Genomic DNA, 23,752 nt, shown 5'->3' on the forward strand with positions numbered 1-23,752 from the left:
TCCCAGTCCTTGGGAAAACCGGGAATGATCCCAGTCCTTGGGGATAACCGGGAATGCCGGATGATCCCACTTCCCCAACCCTGTGGGATTTGGGGTTGCTCTGAATTCCAGCCTGGATTTCATCCCAAAAATTCCTCACCCCGAGGAATTCCAATTCCAATTCCAATCCCAATTCCAATCCCAATCCCAATTCCAATTCCAATCCCAATTCCAATCCCAATTCCAATTCCAATTCCAATTCCAATCCCAATTCCAATCCCAATTCCAATTCCAATCCCAATTCCAATTCCAATTCCAATCCCAATCCCAATCCCAATTCCAATCCCAATCCCAATTCCAATCCCAATCCCAATCCCAATTCCAATCCCAATCCCAATTCCAATCCCAATTCCAATCCCAATCCCAATCCCAATCCCAATTCCAATCCCAATCCCAATCCCAATTCCAATCCCAATTCCAATCCCAATCCCAATTCCAATTCCAATCCCAATCCCAATTCCAATCCCAATTCCAATCCCAATCCCAATTCCAATCCCAATTCCAATTCCAATCCCAATCCCAATCCCAATCCCAATTCCAATCCCAATTCCAATTCCAATCCCAATCCCAATTCCAATTCCAATCCCAATCCCAATCCCAATTCCAATCCCAATCCCAATTCCAATTCCAATCCCAATCCCAAGTTTCCCCCCCCCCCAATCCCAAATTTCCCATCCCAAGGAATTCGCCCCCAACTCCATCCCGAGGAATTGATCCCGAATTTCCCTCCCCCAATCCCAATCCCAATCCCAATCCTCCACCCCAAATTCCCAAATTTCTCCCCAAATCCCATCCCAAATTTTTCCATCCCCGGGAATTCCCTCCCTGACCCCAAAAAACCGCAGGGGAAAAAAAAACAAACCCCAAATCCTGCCCAGGGGGGAAGGAATTCCAAAGGAATTCCAAGGGAATTCCAATCCCAAACCGGTCTGACCGGTCTGGGAACGCTCGGAGCGATCCCACAAAACCCGGAGGAAAAAAAACCTTTTGGGATTCGGGATCCTCGGGATTTGGGATCCCGGGGATTTGGGATCCCGGGGATTTGGGATCCCGGGGATTTGGGATCCTCGGGATTTGGGATCCCGGGGATTCGGGATCCTGGGAATTTGGGATCCTCGGGATTTGGGATCCTCGGGATTTGGGATCCTCAGGATTATTTGGGATCCCGGGGATTTGGGATCCTGGGGATTTGGGATCCTCGGGATTTGGGATCCTCGGGATTTGGGATCCCGGGGATTCGGGATCCTGGGGATTTGGGATCCTCGGGATTTGGGATTCCAGGGATTTGGGATCCCGGGGATTTGGGATCCCGGGGATTCGGGATCCCGGGGATTCGGGATCCCAGGGATTTGGGATCCTCGGGATTATTTGGGATCCTCAGGATTTGGGATCCTCAGGATTTGGGATCCTCAGGATTCGGGAAGAGGCTTCCAAAATTCCCCCGGGGTTTTTTCCCCGAATTATTTCAGGGATAAAAACGCGGAAGTTGAGCCGCCCTAAAAGGTCGGGAAGGGATTTCAGGAGGGGATCCCGTGGGAGAGGAGCCTGAAAAGGGACAGGGGGACCCCAAAAAGGGACAGGGGGACCCCAAAAGGGACAGGGGGACCCCAAAAAGGGACATTGGGATCCGATAAGGGACAGTGGGACCCCATCCTATGGAGTAGGACCCCATAAGGGACAGCGAGACCCCAAAAAGGGACATTGGGACCCTGAAAAGGAACAGTGGGACCCCAAAAGGGACACTGGGACCCTATAAGGGACACCAGGACCCCGCCCTGTGTCACCAGCGCCCTCTCCGGTGTCCCCAGACCCCTGTCCCTGTCCCCAGACCCCTGTCTCTGTCCCCAAATCCCTGTCCCCAAATCCCTGTCCCCAAATCCCTGTCCCCAAATCCCTGTCCCCAGACCCCTGTCCCTGTCCCCAAATCCCTGTCCCCAAATCCCTGTCCCCAAATCCCTGTCCCTGTCCCCAAATCCCTGTCCCTGTCCCCAGACCCCTGTCCCTGTCCCCAAATCCCTGTCTCTGTCCCCATATCCCTGCCTGGGGTCCCCAAATCCCTGACCCTGTCCCCATTTCCCTGTCCCCCCCCCATTTCCCTGTCCCCATTTCCCTGTCCCCATTTCCCTGTTCCCCCCCCCATTTCCCTGTCCCCATTTCCCTGTCCCCCCCCATTTCCCGGTGCCCCCCCCATTTCCCTGTGCCCCCCCCATTTCCCTGTCCCCCCCCCCATTTCCTTGTCCCCCCCCATTTCCCGGTGCCCCCCCCCATTTCCCGGTGCCCCCCCATTTCCCTGTCCCACCCCATTTCCCGGTGTCCCCCCCCATTTCCCGGTGCCCCCCCCATTTCCCTGTGCCCCCCCCATTTCCCTGTGCCCCCCCCATTTCCCGGTGCCCCCCCCATTTCCCTGTGCCCCCCCCATTTCCCTGTCCCCCCCCATTTCCCGGTGCCCCCCCCATTTCCCGGTGCCCCCCCCACTCACCGCCGCTCCCGCCGCTCCCGCCGCAGCCACCGCAACCTGTTACCTTCGCGCAGGCCCCGCCCCTCGCCGCTGATTGGCCGGCACCACCTCAAACCCCGCCCCCTGGGCGTGGCAGCACACGCCAAGCCCCGCCCACACCCCACCGGTGCTGCGTCACGTGCCGCCCCCGCCATCTTGAAGAGGGCACCGCGCCCTTGACGGGATTTCCGCCACGCTCAAGATGGCGGATAAGCCACGCCCCCCTCTTACGGCAAGCGGCAGGGGCCGAGTTTCGTCGGCGCAGGCGCAATCGCGGCGTGACTAAGATGGAGGCTGGGGCAGCGCCGCCGCCGTTTTGGGCCGGGGGCCCGGCCCCGGGGGAAGTGTTCATCCCGCGGGTCTGGGGGCTGGGGGCTCCCCGGGGCTCCGGTACCGCCTCCGGTATCGGTATCGGCCCCGGTACCGCCTCCGGTATCGGTATGGGCACCGCGCCCGCCCGCCGCACGCTGTGAGTGCCGTGAGGGGAGAGGGGCGGGAATGGGGGAAATGGGGGGATGGGGAGGGGCTGAGGGGACTGGGGGAACTGGGGGGGGGAACTGGGGGGACTGGGAGGCGAACTGGGGAGGGGGCTGAGGGAACTGGGAGGGGAACTGGGGAGGGGGCTGAGGGAACTGGGGGAACTGGGGAGGGGCTGGGGGGAACTGGGAGGGGAACTGGGGAGGGGGCTGAGGGAACTGGGGGAACTGGGGAGGGGAACTGGGGGGACTGGGAGGGGAACTGGGGAGGGGGCTGAGGGAACTGGGGGAACTGGGGAGGGGAACTGGGGAGGGGGCTGAGGGAACTGGGGGAACTGGGGAGGGGAACTGGGGGGACTGGGAGGGGAACTGGGGAGGGGGCTGAGGGGAACTGGGGGAACTGGGGGAACTGGGGAGGGGAACTGGGAGGGGAACTGGGGAGACTGGGGAGGGATGGAAAGGGGGCTGAGGGGAACTGGGGAGGAACTGGGGGGGGAAATGGGAAAACTGGGGAGACTGGGGGGAGGGAACTGGGGAGACTGGGGAGGGGGTAGAGGGGAACTGGGAGGGGAAATGAGGAGGAACTGGGGTGGGAAATGGGGGGGAACTGGAGAGTTGGGGGGGACTGGGGAGAACTGGAGACGGGGGAGACAAACTGGGAGCAGAAGAGGGGGGTAATGGGGGGAGGGGATTTGGGGTCTGAGGGGGATCTGGGAAAGGGAAATGGAAGGAGAGGAAAATCCCGGAATGCGTTCAGAATGCAAACTGGGATCCTAACTGGGCAAACTGGGATGTAAACAGGGATGTAAACAGGGAGCCAAACTGGGATCCAAGTTGGGATCAAAATAGGGAGCCAAACTGGGATGCAAACAGGGAAAACTGGGATCCAAACTGGGAGCCAAACTGGGATCCAAGCTGGGATCCAAGCTGGGATTGAAATTGGGATGCAAACTGGGAGGCGAACTGGGAAAACTGGGAGCCAAACTGGGAGCCAATCTGGGATCTAAACTGGGATCTAAACTGGGAGCCAAACTGGGATCTAAACTGGGATCTAAACTGGGAGCCAAACTGGGATCCAAAGGGATCCAAACTGGAATCCAAACTGGGAGCCAAACTGGGCAATCTGGGATCCAAACTGGTCAAACTGGGATCCAAACCGGGAGCCAAACCGGGATCCAAACTGGGATCCAAACTGGGAAATCTGGGATCCAAACTGGGATCCAAACCGGGAGCCAAACCGGGATCCAAACTGGGAGCCAAACTGGGAGCCAAACTGGGATCCAGACTGGGCAAACTGGGAGTCAAACCAGGAGCCAAACAGGGATCCAGACTGGGATCCAAACTGGGATCCAAACTGGTCAAACTGGGAGCCAGACTGGGATGCAAACTGGGATCCAGACTAGGAGCCAAACTGGGATCAAAACTGGGATCAAAATAGGGAGCCAAACTGGGATCCAAACTGGGAAATCTGAGATCCAAACTGGTCAAACTGGGAGCCAGACTGGGATCCAGACTGGGAGCCAAACTGGTCAAACTGGGATCCAAACCGGGAGCCAAACCGGGATCCAAACTGGGATCCAAACTGGGAAATCTGGGATCCAAACTGGGATCCAAACTGGGAAATCTGGGATCCAAACTGGGAAATCTGGGATCCAAACTGGGATCCAAACTGGGATCCAAACTGGGAAATCTGGGATCCAAACTGGGATCCAAACAGGGATCAAAACAGGGAGCCAAACAGGGATCCAGACTGGGCAAACTGGGAGTCAAACCAGGATCCAGACTGGGATCCAAACTGGGATCCAGGCTAGGAGCCAAACTGGGATCAAAATAGGGAGCCAAACTGGGATCTAAACTGGGAAATCTGGGATCCAAACTGGGATCCAAACCGGGAGCCAAACCGGGATCCAAACTGGGATCCAAACTGGGATCCAAACTGGGAGCCAAACTGGGATCCAAACTGGGAGCCAAACTGGGATCCAGACTGGGCAAACTGGGAGTCAAACCAGGAGCCAAACCAGGATCCAGACTGGGATCCAAACTGGGATCCAAACTGGTCAAACTGGGAGCCAGACTGGGATCCAAACTGGGATGCAAACTGGGATCCAGACTAGGAGCCAAACTGGGATCAAAATAGGGATCCAAACTGGGATCCAAACTGGGATCCAAACTGGGATCCAAACTGGTCAAACTGGGAGCCAAACTGGGATCCAGACTGGGATCCAAACTGGTCGAACTGGGATCCAAACGGATCCAGACTGGGATCCAAACTGGGATCCAAACTGGGATCTAAACTGGGATCCAGACTGGTCAAACTGGGATCCAAACTGGTTTCACGTGGCCGTGGCAGGAGCCCGATGGTGACGGGGACGTCGGTGCTGGGGCTGAAGTTCTCCGGGGGCGTGATCCTGGCCGCGGACACGGTGGGATCCTACGGATCCCTGGCGCGATTCCGGGGAATCTCCCGGCTCCTCAAGGTCAACGACTCCACCGTGCTGGGATCCAAACTGGGAAATCTGGGATCCAAACTGGGATCCAAACTGGGATCAAAACAGGGAGCCAAACTGGGATCCAAACAGGGATCAAAACAGGGATCCAAACTGGGATCCAAACAGGGATCAAAACCAGGATCCAGACTGGGCAAACCGGGAGCCAAACCAGGATCCAGACTGGGATCCAAACTGGGATCCAAACTGGTCAAACTGGGAGCCAGACTGGGATCCAAACTGGGATCCAAACTGGGATCCAAACTGGGATCCAAACTGGTCAAACTGGGATCCAAACTGGGATCCAGACTGGGATCCAAACTGGTTTCACGTGGCCGTGGCAGGAGCCCGATGGTGACGGGGACGTCGGTGCTGGGGCTGAAGTTCTCCGGGGGCGTGATCCTGGCCGCGGACACGGTGGGATCCTACGGATCCCTGGCGCGATTCCGGGGAATCTCCCGGCTCCTCAAGGTCAACGACTCCACCGTGCTGGGAGCCTCCGGAGATCTGGCGGATTTCCAGCACCTGCGGCAGCTCCTGGAGCAGATGGTGTAAGATTCCCGGGAATTTCTTGGGATTTGGGGAGCCCAAAATCTTCTGGGAATTGTGGGATTCCTCAAATGGCAGCTGGATTCCCGGAGATTTGGGAATTTCCTGTTGTTAAAGCCTCCATGGATTGCTGGGATTGATTGCCCTTCCCAAAATCCCAGATTTTCAGGGGATGGAAGGCGTTCCCAAGAATTCCCCATCCCGAAATCCCAGATTTTCAGGGGATGGAAGGCGTTCCCAAGAATTCCCCATCCCGAAATCCCAGATTTTCAGGGGATGGAAGGCATTCCCAAGAATTTCCCATCCCGAAATCCCAGATTTTCAGGGGATGGAAGGCATTCCCAAGAATTTCCCATCCCAAAATCCCAGATTTTCAGGTGATGGAAGGCATTCCCAAGAGTTTCTGATCCCAAAATTTTTTAATCTTGAGTCTCTGAATCCCTTATCCACAAATCTCTGATTTTCCCAATGTTCCATCCCCAAATTCCCTGGCATTTTTTGACCACCAATCCCTGATTTTTCTGGCATTCCATCCCCAAATTCCAGATTTTTTTGACCACCAATCCCTGATTTTCCCGGTGTTCCATCCCCAAATTCCCTGGCATTTTTTGACCACCAATCCCTGATTTTCCTGGTGTTCCATCCCCAAATTCCAGATTTTTTCAACCACAAATCCCTGAATTTCCCAGCGTTCCATCCCCAAATTCCAGATTTTTTTGACCACAAATCCCTGAATTTCCCAGCATTCTATCCCCAAATTCCCTGGCATTTTTTGACCACAAATCCCTGATTTTTCTGGCATTCCATCCCTAAATTCCAGATTTTTTTGACCACAAATCCCTGATTTTCCTGGTGTTCCATCCCCAAATTCCAGATTTTTTCAACCACAAATCCCTGAATTTCCCAGCATTCCATCCCCAAATTCCAGATTTTTTTGACCACCAATCCCTGAATTTCCCAGCATTCCATCCCCGAATTCCACAGATTTTTTTGACCACCAATCCCTGATTTTCCCGGTGTTCCATCCCCAAATTCCCTGGCATTTTTTGACCACAAATCCCTGATTTTCCCGGTGTTCCATCCCCAAATTCCCTGATTTTTCCCAATCTTCCATCCCCAAATTCCACAGCTTTTTTCAACCACAAATCCCTGAATTTCCCAGCATTCCATCCCCAAATTCCCTGATTTTCCCAATCTTCCATCCCCAAATTCCCTGATTTTCCCAATCTTCCATCCCCAAATTCCACAGCTTTTTTCAACCACAAATCCCTGATTTTCCTGGTGTTCCATCCCCAAATTCCAGATTTTTTCAACCACAAATCCCTGAATTTCCCAGCATTCCATCCCCAAATTCCCTGGCATTTTTTGACCACCAATCCCTGATTTTCCTGGTGTTCCATCCCCAAATTCCAGATTTTTTTGACCACAAATCCCTGAATTTCCCAGCATTCCATCCCCGAATTCCACAGATTTTTTTGACCACAAATCCCTGATTTTCCCGGCGTTCCATCCCCAAATTCCCTGGCATTTTTTGACCACAAATCCCTGATTTTCCCGGCGTTCCATCCCCAAATTCCAGATTTTTTTTGACCACCAATCCCTGAATTTCCCAGCATTCCATCCCCGAATTCCACAGATTTTTTTGACCACCAATCCCTGATTTTCCCGGCGTTCCATCCCCAAATTCCCTGGCATTTTTGAACAACAAAAAAAAAAAAAAAATCCCCAAATTCCCCGGCGTTTCTTTGACCACCAACCCCCGCTTTTCCCGGCGTTCCGGCCCCGAATTCCATGGAATTCCCTGGATTTCAGGATCGACGAGGAGCTGCTGGGGGATGGGCACAGCTACAGCCCCCGAGCTCTTCACTCGTGGCTCACTCGGGTCCTCTACAACCGGCGCTCCAAGATCAATCCCCTCTGGAATTCCGTGCTCATCGCCGGCGTCTACGGCGGGGAGAGGTGAGCGATCCCGGGATGGGAAATTCCAGGGATTTCTCCTTTTTTTTTTTTTCCCTTTTGGAAATTCCTGGGTTTTTTTAGCTGGGCTGGTGTTGTTTTCCAGGGAAGTTGTGGGGTTTTTCGCAGGGTGGGTTGTTTGTCTTTTCCTCGGGGAAATTCCTGCTCATTCCGTGGGGAAATTCCTGATTTTTCCCAGGGAATTTTCTGTTTATTCCATGGGGAAATTCCTGTTCATTCCATGGGGAAATTCCTGCTTTTTCCCAGGGAATTTCCTGTTCATTCCATGGGGAAATTCCTGCTTTTTCCCAGGGAATTTCCTGTTTATTCCATGGGGAAATTCCTGCTCATTCCATGGGGAAATTCCTGCTTTTTCCCAGGGAATTTCCTGCCCATTCCATGGGGAAATTCCTGTTCATTCCATGGGGAAATTCCTGCTTTTTCCCAGGGAATTTCCTGCCCATTCCATGGGGAAATTCCTGTTCATTCCATGGGGAAATTCCTGCTTTTTCCCAGGGAATTTCCTGTTCATTCCATGGGGAAATTCCTGCTTTTTCCCAGGGAATTTTCTGTTCATTCCATGGGGAAATTCCTGCTCATTCCATGGGGAAATTCCTGATTTTTCCCAGGGAATTTCCTGCCCATTCCATGGGGAAATTCCTGTTCATTCCATGGGGAAATTCCTGCTCATTCCATGGGGAAATTCCTGCTTTTTCCCAGGGAATTTCCTGCTCATTCCATGGGGAAATTCCTGCCCATTCCATGGGGAAATTCCTGCTTTTTCCCAGGGAATTTCCTGTTCATTCCATGGGGAAATTCCTGTTCATTCCACAGGGAAATTCCTGCTTTTTCCCAAGGAATTTCCTGCCCATTCCATGGGGAAATTCCTGTTCATTCCATGGGGAAATTCCTGCTTTTTCCCAGGGAATTTCCTGCCCATTCCATGGGGAAATTCCTGTTCATTCCATGGGGAAATTCCTGCTTTTTCCCAGGGAATTTCCTGTTCATTCCATGGGGAAATTCCTGCTTTTTCCCAGGGAATTTTCTGTTCATTCCATGGGGAAATTCCTGCTCATTCCATGGGGAAATTCCTGATTTTTCCCAGGGAATTTCCTGCCCATTCCATGGGGAAATTCCTGTTCATTCCATGGGGAAATTCCTGCTTTTTCCCAGGGAATTTTCTATTCATTCCATGGGGAAATTCCTGCTTTTTCCCAGGGAATTTTCTATTCATTCCATGGGGAAATTCCTGCTCCTTCCTCAGGGAATTTCCTGCTCATTCCATGGGGAAATTCCTGCTCATTCCATGGGGAAATTCCTGCTTTTTCCCAGGGAATTTCCTGCCCATTCCATGGGGAAATTCCTGTTCATTCCATGGGGAAATTCCTGCTCCTTCCATGGGGAAATTCCTGCTTTTTCCCAGGGAATTTCCTGCTCATTCCACGGGGAAATTCCTGTTCATACCATGGGGAAATTCCTGCTTTTTCCCAGGGAATTTCCTGCCCATTCCATGGGGAAATTCCTGCTCCTTCCTCGGATAATTCCTCTTCCTCCTTCCCCAGGAAATTCCTGCTCCTTTTTCCCCTCTCCCCGTTTTTTTTCTGGCAAATTCCTCCTCCCTGCTTCCTCCTCCCCAGGGCAATTCCCTCTTCCCAACTCTTCCGTATTCCCGAGGCTCTTCCTGCTTTTTCCCGGGGAAATTCCCGCTTCCCGGGCCTGATTCCCGCTTTTCCGTCCCGCAGTTTCCTGGGATACGTGGACATGCTGGGAGTGGCCTACGAGGCGCCGTCGCTGGCCACGGGATTCGGGGCTTACCTGGCCCAGGTGAGTCCCAGCTCCTCCCTTCGTTAGTTCAGGGTTAATTAATCTTGAATTAATTATTTTTTTTTAATTAATTAATTCTTAATTAATTCATTCATTTATTTATATGCTTTTTAATTTCATTTATTATTTAATCGCTCCTTTTCAATTATTTTTTCTTTTTTTTTAGCTCGTTGTTGTTTCTGTTGGTAATTTTTTAATTGTTTTTTTGGTTTCCGTTCTTAATTTTTTAGTTAATTTTAAAATTCTTCAATCCATTTGCTTAATAGTTAATTTTAAGGTTTTTTTCTATTTAATTAATCTTTTTAATTTATAATTTTAAAATTAGCTGTTTAGCTCATAATGCTTTCGATTAATAATTTTTTAATTTTTTTAATCATTTTTTCGTTCTTTTTTAGTTTATATTTTTAGCTCATCATCTTTTAATTGAGTATTATTTAAACTAATTAAAACTAAAATTTTTTAATTTTTTAGCTCATCGTTTTTAAATTGATTCTTATCTCAGTTCATTAATTTGCAACTGATGCTTTTTTTAATTCAGTAGTTTTTAACTGATTGTTTTTATTTTTAGTTCATTAATTTTTAATTGATTAATTGATTTCTCCGGGAGAAATTCCTCCTTTTTCCCATAAAAATTCCTCCTTTTTCCCACAAAAATTCCTTCTTTTCCCAAGGGAAATTCCCTCCTTTATCCCATGAAAATTCCTCCTTTTCCCAGAGGAAATTCCCTCCTTTTTCCCATGAAAATTCCTCCTTTTTCCCATTAAAGTTCCTCCTTTATCCCATGAAAATTCCTCCTTTTTCCCATGAAAATTCCTCCTTTTTCCAGGGAAATTCCCTCCTTTTTCCCATGAAAATTCCTCCTTTTTCCCATGAAAATTCCTCCTTTTTCCCATGAAAATTCCTCCTTTTTCCCATGAAAATTCCTCCTTTTTCCCATGAAAATTCCTCCTTTTCCCAGAGGAAATTCCTCCTTTTTCCCATGAAAATTCCTCCTTTTTCCAAGGGAAATTCCCTCCTTTATCCCATGAAAATTCTTCCTTTTTCCCATGAAAATTCCTCCTTTTTCCCAGGGAAATTCCTCCTTTTTCCCACGAAAATTCCTCCTTTTCATCTCGCAACTCCCAAATCCTCTTCCCTTCTCATTTCACCCTTTTCATTCCCTTTTCTCCCTGAACTTTTTTAATCCACTCCACAACCGGGGGGGTTTTTCCCGACGATTTTAACCCCGGCATTCCCGTTTTTTCCCGTTTTTTTCCCGTTTTTTTCCCGGAGCAGCCGTTGCTGCGGGCGGCGCTGGAGCGGGATCGGCTCCCGAGCCGGGAGGAGGCGCGGGAGCTGCTGGAGCGCTGCCTGCGCGTGCTCTACTACCGCGACGCTCGCTCCTTCAACAGGGTTTGTATCCCAAAATCCCAGGAATCCATCCCAAATCCATCCCAAAATCCCGGGAATCCATCCCAAAATCCCGGGAATCCATCCCAAAATCCCGGGAATCCATCCCAAATCCATCCCAAAATCCTGGGAATCCGTCCCCAAATCCATGGGATCCGTCCCCAGATCCCTGGGATCCGTCCCGATCCCGCAGCGCTGCCTGCACGTGCTCTGCTACCGCGACGCTCGCTCCTTCAACAGGGTTTGTATCCCAAAATCCCGGGAATCCATCCCAAAATCCCGGGAATCCATCCCAAAATCCATCCCCAAATCCATGGGATCCGTCCCCAAATCCCTGGGATCCGTCCCGATCCCGCAGCGCTGCCTGCGCGTGCTCTGCTACTGCGACGCTCGCTCCTTCAACAGGGTTTGTATCCCAAAATCCCGGGAATCCATCCCCAAAATCCCGGGAATCCATCCCAAATCCATCCCCAAAATCCCGGGAATCCATCCCAAAATCCCGGGAATCCATCCCAAATCCATCCCCAAAATCCCGGGAATCCATCCCAAAATCCCGGGAATCCATCCCAAATCCATCCCCAAAATCCCGGGAATCCATCCCAAATCCATCCCCAAATCCATGGGATCCGTCCCCAAATCCCTGGGATCCGTCCCGATCCCGCAGCGCTGCCTGCGCGTGCTCTGCTACCGCGACGCTCGCTCCTTCAACAGGGTTTGTATCCCAAAATCCCGGGAATCCATCCCAAAATCCCAGGAATCCATCCCAAATCCATCCCAAAATCCCGGGAATCCATCCCAAAATCCATCCCCAAATCCATGGGATCCGTCCCCAAATCCCTGGGATCCGTCCCGATCCCGCAGCGCTGCCTGCGCGTGCTCTGCTACCGCGACGCTCGCTCCTTCAACAGGGTTTGTATCCCAAAATTATCCCAAAATCCCGGGAATCCATCCCAAATCCATCCCAAAATCCTGGGAATCCATCCCCAAATCCATGGGATCCGTCCCCAAATCCCTGGGATCCGTCCCGATCCCGCAGCGCTGCCTGCGCGTGCTCTGCTACCGCGATGCTCGCTCCTTCAACAGGGTTTGTATCCCAAAATCCCGGGAATCCATCCCAAAATCCCGGGAATCCATCCCAAATCCATCCCAAAATCCCGGGAATCCATCCGAAAATCCCGGGAATCCATCCCAAATCCATCCCAAAATCCCGGGAATCCATCCGAAAATCCCGGGAATCCATCCCAAATCCATCCCCCAATCCATGGGATCCATCCCCAAATGCTGATGTTTTTTTCCCGTGGAATTCCAGGGTTGGGATTGAGGGATTCCAGGGTTTTTCCCCGTGGAATTTCCGGTGCTTTTTCCCACAGAATTCCGGGTTCGGAATTGAGGAATTCCGGGCTTTTCCCCATGGAATTTCTGGGAGTTTTTCCTGCAGAATTCCGGGTCAGGATTGAGGAATTCCAGGGTTCTTCCTGTGGAGTTCGGGGTCTGGAATTGAGGAATTCCCGAGTTTTTTCCCCATGGAATTCCCGGTGTTTTTTCCCATGGAATTCCGGGTGGGAATTGAGGAATTCCAGGTTGGGAATTGAGGAATTCCGGGTTGGGAATTGAGGAATTCCAGGGTTTTTCCCATGGAATTTCCGGTTTTTCCCGCGGAATTCCGGGTTGGGAATTTGAGGAATTCCGGGTTGGGAATTGAGGAATTCCAGGTTTTTCCTGCGGAATTCCGGGTTGGGAATTTGAGGAATTCCGGGTTGGGAATTGAGGAATTCCAGGTTTTTCCCGCGGAATTCCGGGTTGGGAATTTGAGGAATTCCAGGTTGGGAATTGAGGAATTCCAGGGTTTTTCCCATGGAATTTCCGGTTTTTCCCGCGGAATTCCAGGTTGGGAATTGAGGAATTCCAGGTTTTTCCTGCAGAATTCCGGGTGGGAATTGAGGAATTCCAGGTGGGAATTGAGGAATTCCAGGTGGGAATTGAGGAATTCCAGGTGGGAATTGAGGAATTCCAGGTTTTTCCCGCGGAATTCCGGGTGGGAATTGAGGAATTCCAGGTTGGGAATTGAGGAATTCCAGGTTTTTCCCGTGGAATTCCGGGTTGGGAATTGAGGAATTCCAGGTTTTTCCCGCGGAATTCCGGGTTGGGAATTGAGGAATTCCAGGTTTTTCCCGCGGAATTCCGGGTTGGGAATTGAGGAATTCCAGGTTTTTCCCGCGGAATTCCGGGTGGGAATTGAGGAATTCCAGGTTTTTCCCGCAGAATTCCGGGTTGGGAATTGAGGAATTCCAGGTTTTTCCCGCGGAATTCTGGGTTGGGAATTGAGGAATTCCAGGTTTTTCCCGCAGAATTCCGGGTGGGAATTGAGGAATTCCAGGTTAGGAATTGAGGAATTCCAGGTGGGAATTGAGGAATTCCAGGTTTTTCCCGCAGAATTCCGGGTTGGGAATTGAGGAATTCCAGGTTTTCCCGCGGAATTCTGGGTTGGGAATTGAGGAATTCCAGGTTTTTCCCGCAGAATTCCGGGTGGGAATTGAGGAATTCCGGGTTGGGAATTGAGGAATTCCAGGGTTTTTCCCATGGAATTTCCGGTTTTTCCCGCGGAATTCCGGGTTGGGAATTGAGGAATTCCAGGTTTTCCCGCGGAATTCCGGGTGGGAATTGAGGAATTCCGGGTTGGGAATTGAGGAATTCCAGGTTTTTCCCGCAGAATTCCGGGTGGGAATTGAGGAATTCCGGGTTGGGAATTGAGGAATTCCAGGGTTTTTCCCATGGAATTTCCGGTTTTTCCCGCGGAATTCCGGGTTGGGAATTGAGGAATTCCGGGTTGGGAATTGAGGAATTCCAGGTTTTTCCCGCGGAATTCCGGGTTGGGAATTGAGGAATTCCAGGTTTTCCCGCGGAATTCCGGGTGGGAATTGAGGAATTCCAGGTGGGAATTGAGGAATTCCAGGTTTTTCCCGTGGAATTCCGGGTTGGGAATTGAGGAATTCCAGGTTTTCCCGCGGAATTCCGGGTGGGAATTGAGGAATTCCGTGTTTTTCCCGCAGTACGAGGTTGCCGTGGTGACGGAGAAGGGGGTGGAGCTGGAGGGACCCCTGACCCTGGAGGCCAACTGGGACATCGCCCACGCCGTCAGGTGAAATTCCATGGGAAAAACGGGATTTGGGAATTCCCAGGGGCATCCAGGTGTTCCCAGGGGGCATCCAGGTGTTCCTGGGGCACATCCAGGTGTTCCTGGGGGCACATCCAGGTGTTCCTGGGGGCACATCCAGGTGTTCCTAAGGGTATCCAGGTGTTCCTGGGGGTATCCAGGTGCTCCTGGGACACATCCAGGTGTTCCTGAGGGTATCCAGGTGTTCCTGAGGGTATCCAGGTGTTCCTGGGGCACATCCAGGTGTTCCTGGGGCACATCCAGGTGTTCCTGAGGGTATCCAGGTGTTCCTGGGGCACATCCAGGTGTTCCTGGGGCAGATCCAGGTGTTCCTGAGGGTATCCAGGTGTTCCTGGGGCACATCCAGGTGTTCCTGGGACACATCCAGGTGTTCCTGAGGGTATCCAGGTGTTCCTGGGACACATCCAGGTGTTCCTGGGGCACATCCAGGTGTTCCTGGGGCAGATCCAGGTGTTCCTGAGGGTATCCAGGTGTTCCTGGGGCACATCCAGGTGTTCCTGGGGCACATCCAGGTGTTCCTGGGGCACATCCAGGTGTTCCTGGGACACATCCAGGTGTTCCTGGGGGCACATCCAGGTGTTCCTGGGGCACATCCAGGTGTTCCTGGGACACATCCAGGTGTTCCTGAGGGTATCCAGGTGTTCCTGGGGCACATCCAGGTGTTCCTGGGGCACATCCAGGTGTTCCTGAGGGTATCCAGGTGTTCCTGGGGCACATCCAGGTGTTCCTGGGACACATCCAGGTGTTCCTGAGGGTATCCAGGTGTTCCTGGGGCACATCCAGGTGTTCCTGGGACACATCCAGGTGTTCCTGGGGCACATCCAGGTGTTCCTGAGGGTATCCAGGTCTTCCTGGGGCACATCCAGGTGTTCCTGGGACACATCCAGGTGTTCCTGAGTGTATCCAGGTGTTTCAGGGGGTATCCAGGTGTTCCTGGGGGACAATTCCTGCTCCCTGAGGGACAGCCAGGTGTTCCAGGTGTTCCCGGGGGTATCCAGATGTTCCAGGGGCACATCCAGGTGTTCCTGGGACACATCCAGGTGTTCCTGAGTGTATACAGGTGTTCCTGGGGGCACATCCAGGTGTTCCTGAGGCACATCCAGGTGTTCCCGAGGGCACATCCAGGTGTTCCGGGGGGTATCCAGGTGTTCCTGGGGGACAATTCCCACTCCCTGAGGCACATCCAGGTGTTCCTGGGACACATCCAGGTGTTCCTGAGGGTATCCAGGTGTTCCTGAGGGTATCCAGGTGTTCCTGGGACACATCCAGGTGTTCCTGGGGGCACATCCAGGTGTTCCAGGGGGAATCCAGGTGTTCCTGGGGGACAATTCCCACTCCATGGGACACATCCAGGTGTTCCTGGGGGTATCCAGGTGTTCCTGGGGGTATCCAGGTGTTCCTGGGGGCACATCCAGGTGTTCCTGGGGGAATCCAGCTGTTCCTGGGGGACAATTCCCACTCCATGGGGCAGATCCAGGTGTTCCTGAGGGTATCCAGGTGTTCCTGGGGGTATCCAGGTGTTCCTGGGGGCACATCCAGGTGTTCCTGGGGGTATCCAGGTGTTCCTGGGGGTACATCCAGGTGTTCCTGGGGGTATCCAGGTGTTCCTGGGACACATCCAGGTGTTCCTGAGGGTATCCAGGTGTTCCTGGGGGTATCCAGGTGTTCCTGAGGGCACATCCAGGTGTTCCTGAGGGTATCCAGGTGTTTCTGGGGGTATCCAGGTGTTCCTGGGGACACATCCAGGTGTTCCTGAGTGTATCCAGGTGTTCCCAAGGGTATCCAGGTGTTCCTGGGGGTATCCAGGTATTCCTGGGGGAATCCAGGTGTTCCTGGGGGACAATTCCCACTCCATGGGGCACATCCAGGTGTTCCTGAGGGTATCCAGGTGTTCCCGGGGGTATCCAGGTGTTCCAGGTGTTTTTCCTGCCCCTCTCACCCCCGTTTTCTCCCATCTTTTCCCGTTTTTCCAGCGGTTTCGAGTGATCTCCGGGAGCTGCTCCGACCTCAGCCCGACCACCTCAAACCCCTGGTTTTTCCCCATCCCTTTTTTCCCCTCTGGAACGGCGAATCCAGCTTTTTTTGGGAATAAAATCCATCGTTTTAAGACCGATCCGTGTGTGTTCGTTCTTCGGGATTCCTCAAAAAACAAAAAAAAAACCCACAACTTGGGAATTCTCCCCCGAGAAACGCCGGAATTCGGGAATTCTGTGGCTCCAAATCCCGATTTTTACCAAAATCACGGAATTCTTGAGGTGGGAAAAGCCCTTTTTGGGGATGGATCCCGGGAATTCCTAAACCCTGGCCAGAATTTTGGGGCATTCCATGGAATTTTTCCCCCCAAAAAAATCCCAAATTTCCCCCAAATCCGACTTTCCCGCTCTTTTTCCAGGATATTCCGGGAATTCCGGCATGATCCCAATATTCCTTTGGAAACTCAGGGGAAAAAATTGGGAATAAATTGGGTTAAAATCCCTATTTTTGGGTATTTTTGGTGCTCTGAATTCCTGGGAATTGCGGGGTTATGGAATTTCGAATGAAATATTGGGATGTTTCAATAAAATAATAAAATTTCTAATCAAATAATGAAGTTTCTAAGAAAATATTGGAGTATTTCAATAAAATAATGAAATTTCTAATGAAATAATGAAATTCCTAATAAAATATTGGAATATTTCAATCAAATAATAAAATTTGGAATAAAATATTGGAATGTTTCAATAAAATAATGGAATTTCTAATAAAATAATGAAATTCCTAATGAAATAATGAAATTTCTAATGAAATCATGAAATTTCTAATAAAATATTGGAATATTTCAATCAAATAATAAAATTTGGAATAAAATATTGGAATATTTCAATAAAATAATTAAATTTCTAATAAAATATTGGAATAGTTCAATAAAATATTGGAATATTTCAATAAAATAATTAAATTTCTAATGAAATAATGAAATTCCTAATAAAATATTGGAATATTTCAATCAAATAATAAAATTTGGAATAAAATATTGGAATGTTTCAATAAAATAATGGAATTTCTAATAAAATAATGAAATTCCTAATGAAATAATGAAATTTCTAATGAAATAATGAAATTTCTAATAAAATATTGGAATAGTTCAATAAAATATTGGAATATTTTAATAAAATAATTAAATTTCTAATAAAATATTGGAATAGTTCAATAAAATATTGGAATATTTCAATAAAATAATGAAATTTTTAATAAAATAATGAAATTCCTAATAAAATATTGGAATATTTCAATCAGATAATAAAATTTGGAATAAAATATTGGAATGTTTCAATAAAATAATTAAATTTCTAATAAAATATTGGAATAGTTCAATAAAATATTGGAATATTTCAATAAAATAATGAAATTTCTAATAAAATAATGGAATTCCTAATAAAATATTGGAATATTTCAATCAAATAATAAAATTTGGAATAAAATATTGGAATGTTTCAATAAAATAATGAAATTTCTAATAAAATAATGAGATTTCTAATAAAATAATGAAATTTCTAATAAAATATTGGAATAGTTCAATAAAATATTGGAATGTTTCAATAAAATAATTAAATAGTTCAATAAAATAATAAAATTTTGAATAAAATAATGAAATAGTTCAATAAAAAAATAAAATTCGGAATAAAATATTGGAATAGTTCAATTAAATATTGGAATATTCCAATAAAATAATGAAATTTCTAATAAAATAATGAAATAGTTCAATTAAATAATGAAATTTCGAATAAAATATTGGAAAGTTTCAATGAAATAATGAAATAGTTCAATAAAATAATGAAATTTTTAGTGAAGTATTGGAATATTTCAATAAAATAATGAAATTTCGAATAAAATATTGAAATAGTTCAATAAAATATTAGAATATTTCAATAAAATAATGAAACCTGTCAATAAAATAATGGAATTTCTAATAAAATCTTGGAATGTTTCAATAAAATAATGAAATAGTTCAATAATATAATGAAATTTCGAATAGAATATTGGAATATTTCGATAAAATAATGAAATTTTGAATAGAATGTTGGAATATTTCAATTAAAAGAAGGGAATTTCACTGAAATCCTGGAATATTTCAATAACCAAAGCCACAAAAATCCAATTAAAATGGAATTATTTTTTTTTTCCCCTCCCCATTCCCAGCGTTCCTCCAGCAGCTTTTCCTTAAAAAAAATATCCAGGAATTTTCCATGGAGAAAAAAAAAATCCCAATTCTGACCTTGAAGAATTTAATTAAATATTGAATTAAAGCCCCAAAATTTTTCCACCCAAATCCCACCGGAATGAAGGAATTTTTTTGATTCCACAATAAAAACACCGTTTATTTATAAATCCATTTCCCTGGTTTTATTCCGTGTTTTCCACTCCTGTACAATTCCAAGCTGATCCATAATTTTATTTTTTTTTTTTTAAATTTTTATTTATTTTGAATTTTTTTAATTCTTTTTTTTTTTTTTTTTAATTATTTTGAATTTTTTTTCCCGTTTTCCTTTGGGAAAAAAAGCCAAAAAAAACCAAAAAAAAAAAACCAAAAACTCCACAAATTCTACGGGAAAACAGGAATTTGGGAATTCCAAGAATATTTTAAAATTTAAAAAAAAAAAACAACCAAAAATCATTTTTCCCAAAAAACATGCAAATTCCGGTAAAAAATCGGAGCTGGCAGTGAAAAATCAGATTTTTTTTTTGACGGATTTTTCCGGGTTTTTCATCAGTTTTATTCCCAAATCCCGGATTTTCCGATCCTAAGGAAGGCAGGGTTTTCCAGGATTTATTTTTTAAAATAAAAAGGGAGAAATCCAAAGAAAATTTGGGGTTTTTTCTGCCCCTCCAGCAGAATTTTTTGGGCGGGAAAAAAAATTGGGAAAATCCATGTCAGGGTGGGAAAATCCCAAAAATTGCTGGGATGGAATGTTGGCTTCATAATTCCCAAGCCAAATTCCCTAAAATTCCACCAAAATTCCCGATTTTCGTTAAAAACGCCCCAAAAGGAACCAAATCTTGGCGGTCAATCTGAATTTTCTGTAAAAAAAAATGGGATTTTTTTGGGGGGGTTAAATTAAAAAAATAAAGAAAAATTCCCAATTTTTTTTTTTTTTTTTTTGGGTGTTAAATCCAGGGATTTTTTGTTTTCTTGGAAAAAAAAAAAAAAAATTGGGCACAAAACGACGTCAAATTTCCACTGCTAAAAAAATCAGGAATTATGGTACAAGTGAGGTAAAGAAAATTCCCAAAAAATCCACCCACGAGAGAGAATTCCAAGGAAAAACCAACACAGGGAATCCAAATTTTTTTCCTTTTTTTTTTTTTTTTTTTCCAGGTTTTTTTTTTTTTCCATTTTTAAATTTAAAAAAATCAAAAAATCAGAAAAAAAAGAAAAAAAAAAAAAAAAAAGCCACGAAAATTCTCCCCGAAAAAATCGGCGGAAACGGCAAATCTGGAATTCCAAATCCCAAAAATCCGCTGGGAATTTGGGATCTCGTCTGTTTGTTCAGAAAATTGGGAATGTCATCTGTTTTGGGGCTAAAAATTGGGAATATCCTTGAATTTTTGGAGTCAAAAATTGGGAATATCCTTGAATTTTTGGCGTTAAAAATTGGGAATTATCCTTGAATTTTTGGAGTTAAAAATTGGGAATAACCTTGAATTTTTGGAGTCAAAAATTGGGAATAACCTTGAATTTTTGGAGTTAAAAATTGGGAATTATCCTTGAATTTTTGGAGTTAAAAACTGGGAATTATCCTTGAATTTTTGGAGTTAAAAACTGGGAATTATCCTTGAATTTTTGGAGTCAAAAATTGGGAATTATCCTTGAATTTTTGGAGTTAAAAATTGGGAATTATCCTTGAATTTTTGGAGTTAAAAATTGGGAATTATCCTTGAATTTTTGGAGTCAAAAATTGGGAATAACCTTGAATTTTTGGCGTTAAAAATTGGGAATTATCCTTGAATTTTTGGAGTTAAAAATTGGGAATTATCCTTGAATTTTTGGAGTTAAAAATTGGGAATTATCCTTGAATTTTTGGAGTCAAAAATTGGGAATTATCCTTGAATTTTTGGAGTTAAAAATTGGGAATTATCCTTGAATTTTTGGAGTTAAAAATTGGGAATTATCCTTGAATTTTTGGAGTTAAAAATTGGGAATTATCCTTGAATTTTTGGAGTTAAAAACTGGGAATTATCCTTGAATTTTTGGAGTTAAAAATTGGGAATTATCCTTGAATTTTTGGAGTTAAAAATTGGGAATTATCCTTGAATTTTTGGAGTTAAAAATTGGGAATTATCCTTGAATTTTTGGAGTTAAAAATTGGGAATTATCCTTGAATTTTTGGAGTCAAAAATTGGGAATTATCCTTGAATTTTTGGAGTTAAAAATTGGGAATTATCCTTGAATTTTTGGAGTTAAAAATTGGGAATTATCCTTGAATTTTTGGCGTTAAAAATTGGGAATTATCCTTGAATTTTTGGAGTCAAAATTGGGAATTATCCTTGAATTTCTGGGGTGAGTTTGGACCTCCAAAAATAGGGAATGTTCCCCAAAATTTGGGGTATTTGGCTCTTCAAAAAGTCGGGAATATTCCTTTAATTTTGGGGGACAAAACTGGGAATACCCTTCAATTTCTGGGGGCAAAAACTGGGAATATCCTTCAATTTTTTGGGGCAAAAATCAGGAATATCCTTCAATTTTCGGGGTGTTTTTGGACCTCCAAAAATCAGGAATATCCTTTAATTTCTGGGGTCAAAAACCGGGAATATTCTTCAATTTCTGGGGTCAAAAACCTGGAATATTCTTCAGGTTCTGGGGGCAAAATTTTGGGAATATCCTTCAGTTTTTGGGGGGGCAAAAAATTGGGAATATCCTTTAAATTTCTGGGGGCAAAAAATTGGGAATATCCTTCAATTTTTGGGTCGAGTCTGGATCTCCAAAAAAACCGGGAATATCCTTCCATTTTTGTGGCCAAAGCCTGGGAATATCCTTCAATTTTCAGGCCCAAAACCCGGGAACATCCCTTCGATTCCCGCTTTTCCTTCACTTTTTCCAAACCCTCAGCATTTCCGGGATGAATGGGATTTGTTGGTTTTTCTTTGAATTTATTTCCCCCACCTCGGGAATTCCTCAAACTTCCATCAGCTCCAAATCCGCCTCCTCGAATCCGTAGAACGACTCCACCTCGCTCTCCCCCTCGAAGAGCCGGTGCAGGATTTCGGGATCGGCCTCGGGATCGTCGTTTTCCGGGAATTCCGGGGAGGATTCCCCGCTTTTGGCGATTCTCAGCCTCTCCTCCATGGCGGCGATCAGCTCCTCCTGCTCGTCGCCGTTGCGCCGCGGCGATCCCGAATTTCCGGCCGGTCCCGGCAGGACGCTGGCCACCAGGAAAGATTTCCGGATCAACTCCGGGCAATTCCCGAGGATTTCCAGAGCTTCTCCCAACCACCCCAGCAGCAGCTGGAGCAGCGCGGAGGAGTCGGGATCCGTCAGGTCTTTGGCCCGTTCTTTCCATTTTTTATGGAGGAAATTTTTCAGGGATCTCTTGACGCAGACGTCCAGAGGTTGGATCCGGGAGCTGCATCCCGCCGGGATAACCGCCGGAAGCGTTCCGGCCGCGCTGAGCACGGCCAGCACCTCCTCGGAGAGATGCGTCCGGTGGCAATCCAGGACCAACATCCCTTTGGAAGCTCCTCCTCCTCCTCCTCCTCCTCCTCCTCCTCCTCCTCCTCCTCGGCATTCCGTGTGTTTCCTCCACACCATGGCCGCCCACAATTCCATGATCTCGTCGTCGCCGCATCCGTCCTCCTTGGATTCCAGCAGGATGGATTTGGGAACGGCGGCGGGAGAGGGGAGGTGACCCCTGGAGATGAGCAGGGCGGGGAGGACGCCGCCGTCGGCCAGCACCGTCACCACCAGCTCGCACCAGGGCTCTCCGTTCCCCACCGTCTGCAGCGCGTTCTCCTTGCGCTCGTCGCTTCCCAAGACTTCCGCGTCCAGGAAAAGCGAGATCTCATCCACGGCGGCGATCATGGAGAGCGGCAGATCCTGAGTGTGGATCTGGCGCTGCACGAACTCGATGAAAGCTCCGGCGTTCCCTTGGATTTCCTTGGGAAGAGGGTGGGAAACTCCTCGGCGGGTGTGGGTGCTGAGGTGGTGCCGGAGCATGAACCTCACCGCCCACTCGTAGGAAATCTGGAATCCTCCTTCCAAAGATCTCCCGATCTTCGTGGCTTTTTGGAAAAGCGTCTCCTCGTTGACCGGCAGCTGCTGCTCGCGTTGGGTCAAAACCCACTCGGCCAATTTCTCCTCGGCCTCCAGGCTGAGGTATTTCCCCTCGGAAAGTTCCGGATGGTCATCCTGGAAAGCTTGGAAGCGCCGGAGCCAGCGGCGGATCCGGCGCGGAGGGTTCCGGAAATGCTCGGCCGCTTGCTCCGTGCTGGAGCAGAGGGCGAAGAGAACCACGCGGAGTTTTTTGACGGAAAGTTGCTCTTTTTTGGTGGTTTCGGGTTCTTTTTGGGGGCTCGCCGGTGGGTTCGGGGTGGGGGAGCGATCCGGGTTTTCCGGGGCTTGAGGGGTTGGGGTTGCTTGGGGTTGTTGGGGGGTTTGGGGTTTGGGAGGGGAGTGGGGTGGGAAGGGGGGTTGAGTGTCCTGGATGTGCCTGGGGAATAAAAAATGCGGGGTGTTTGGGGGGTGAAAAGTGAATTTTGGGGAGGAAAAGTGAATTTTGGGGGGAAAAAAGGTGAGGTTTGGGGGGTGAAAAGTGAATTTTGGGGGGTTTTGGGGGGGTTTGGGGAGTGAAAAGTGAGTTTTTGGGGGGGGGAAAAAAAGTGAATTTTGGGGGAGAAAAGTGAATTTTTGGGGGAAAAAAGGTGAGGTTTTGGGGGGATGAAAAGTGAATTTTGTGGGGTTTTCGGGGGGTTTGGGGGGTGAAAAGTGAATTTTGGCGGGGTTTTTGGGGGGGAAAAGTGAGTTTTGGGGGGGAAAAAAGTGAATTTTGGGGGGGGAAAAGTGAATTTTGGGGGGAAAAAAGGTGAGTTTTGGGGGGTTTGGGGGGATGAAAAGTGAATTTTGTGGGGTTTTGGGGGTTTTGGGGGGGTTTGGGGGGAAAAAAGTGAATTTTGGGGGGGTTTGGGGGGTGAAAAAGTGAATTTTGGGGGGTTTTGGGGGGGTTTGGGGGATGAAAGGTGAGTTTTGGGGGGAAAAAAGTGAATTTTGGGGGGGAAAAGTGAATTTTGTGGGGTTTTGGGGGGGTTTCGGGGGTGAAAAGTGAGTTTTGGGGGGAAAAAAAAGTGAATTTTGGGGGGAAAAGTGAATTTTGGGGGAAAAAAGGTGAGG

At 47.7% G+C, this 23,752-nt stretch overlaps 3 protein-coding genes across 3 annotated transcripts in view; 1 reads left to right on the forward strand and 2 right to left on the reverse strand.

The window, feature by feature from the left end:
• The window catches only part of LOC106628918 (uncharacterized), a 42,000-nt gene extending 39,112 nt beyond the window's left edge, over positions 1-2,888 (reverse strand). Inside the window, exons 1-2 of the mRNA XM_088068461.1 lie at positions 2,662-2,888; positions 2,519-2,620 (exon numbers count right to left, since the gene is read on the reverse strand). Coding sequence (XP_087924587.1) covers positions 2,519-2,620; positions 2,662-2,888 — 329 coding nt within the window. The remainder of the gene's footprint in view (positions 1-2,518; positions 2,621-2,661) is intronic.
• Positions 2,889-5,828: 2,940 nt separating this feature from the next.
• PSMB4 (proteasome 20S subunit beta 4) lies at positions 5,829-16,504 on the forward strand. Its single transcript, XM_088068515.1, has 6 exons — positions 5,829-6,049; positions 7,860-8,006; positions 9,746-9,827; positions 11,103-11,219; positions 14,267-14,355; positions 16,365-16,504. Exons 1-6 carry the CDS (start codon positions 5,850-5,852, stop codon positions 16,375-16,377), a joined length of 648 nt encoding a protein of 215 aa, XP_087924641.1. The 5' UTR covers positions 5,829-5,849; the 3' UTR covers positions 16,378-16,504.
• Positions 16,505-18,774: 2,270 nt separating this feature from the next.
• The window catches only part of POGZ (pogo transposable element derived with ZNF domain), a 37,337-nt gene continuing 32,359 nt past the window's right edge, over positions 18,775-23,752 (reverse strand). Inside the window, exon 18 of the mRNA XM_088068517.1 lies at positions 18,775-23,075. Coding sequence (XP_087924643.1) covers positions 21,545-23,075 — 1,531 coding nt within the window. The 3' untranslated portion in view covers positions 18,775-21,544. The remainder of the gene's footprint in view (positions 23,076-23,752) is intronic.

Source organism: Pseudopodoces humilis, chromosome 31 (genome assembly GCF_049639895.1).
Source record: "Pseudopodoces humilis isolate 2021_Gansu_Grassland_sample_001 chromosome 31, ASM4963989v1, whole genome shotgun sequence".
NCBI classification, from domain to species: domain Eukaryota; kingdom Metazoa; phylum Chordata; class Aves; order Passeriformes; family Paridae; genus Pseudopodoces; species Pseudopodoces humilis.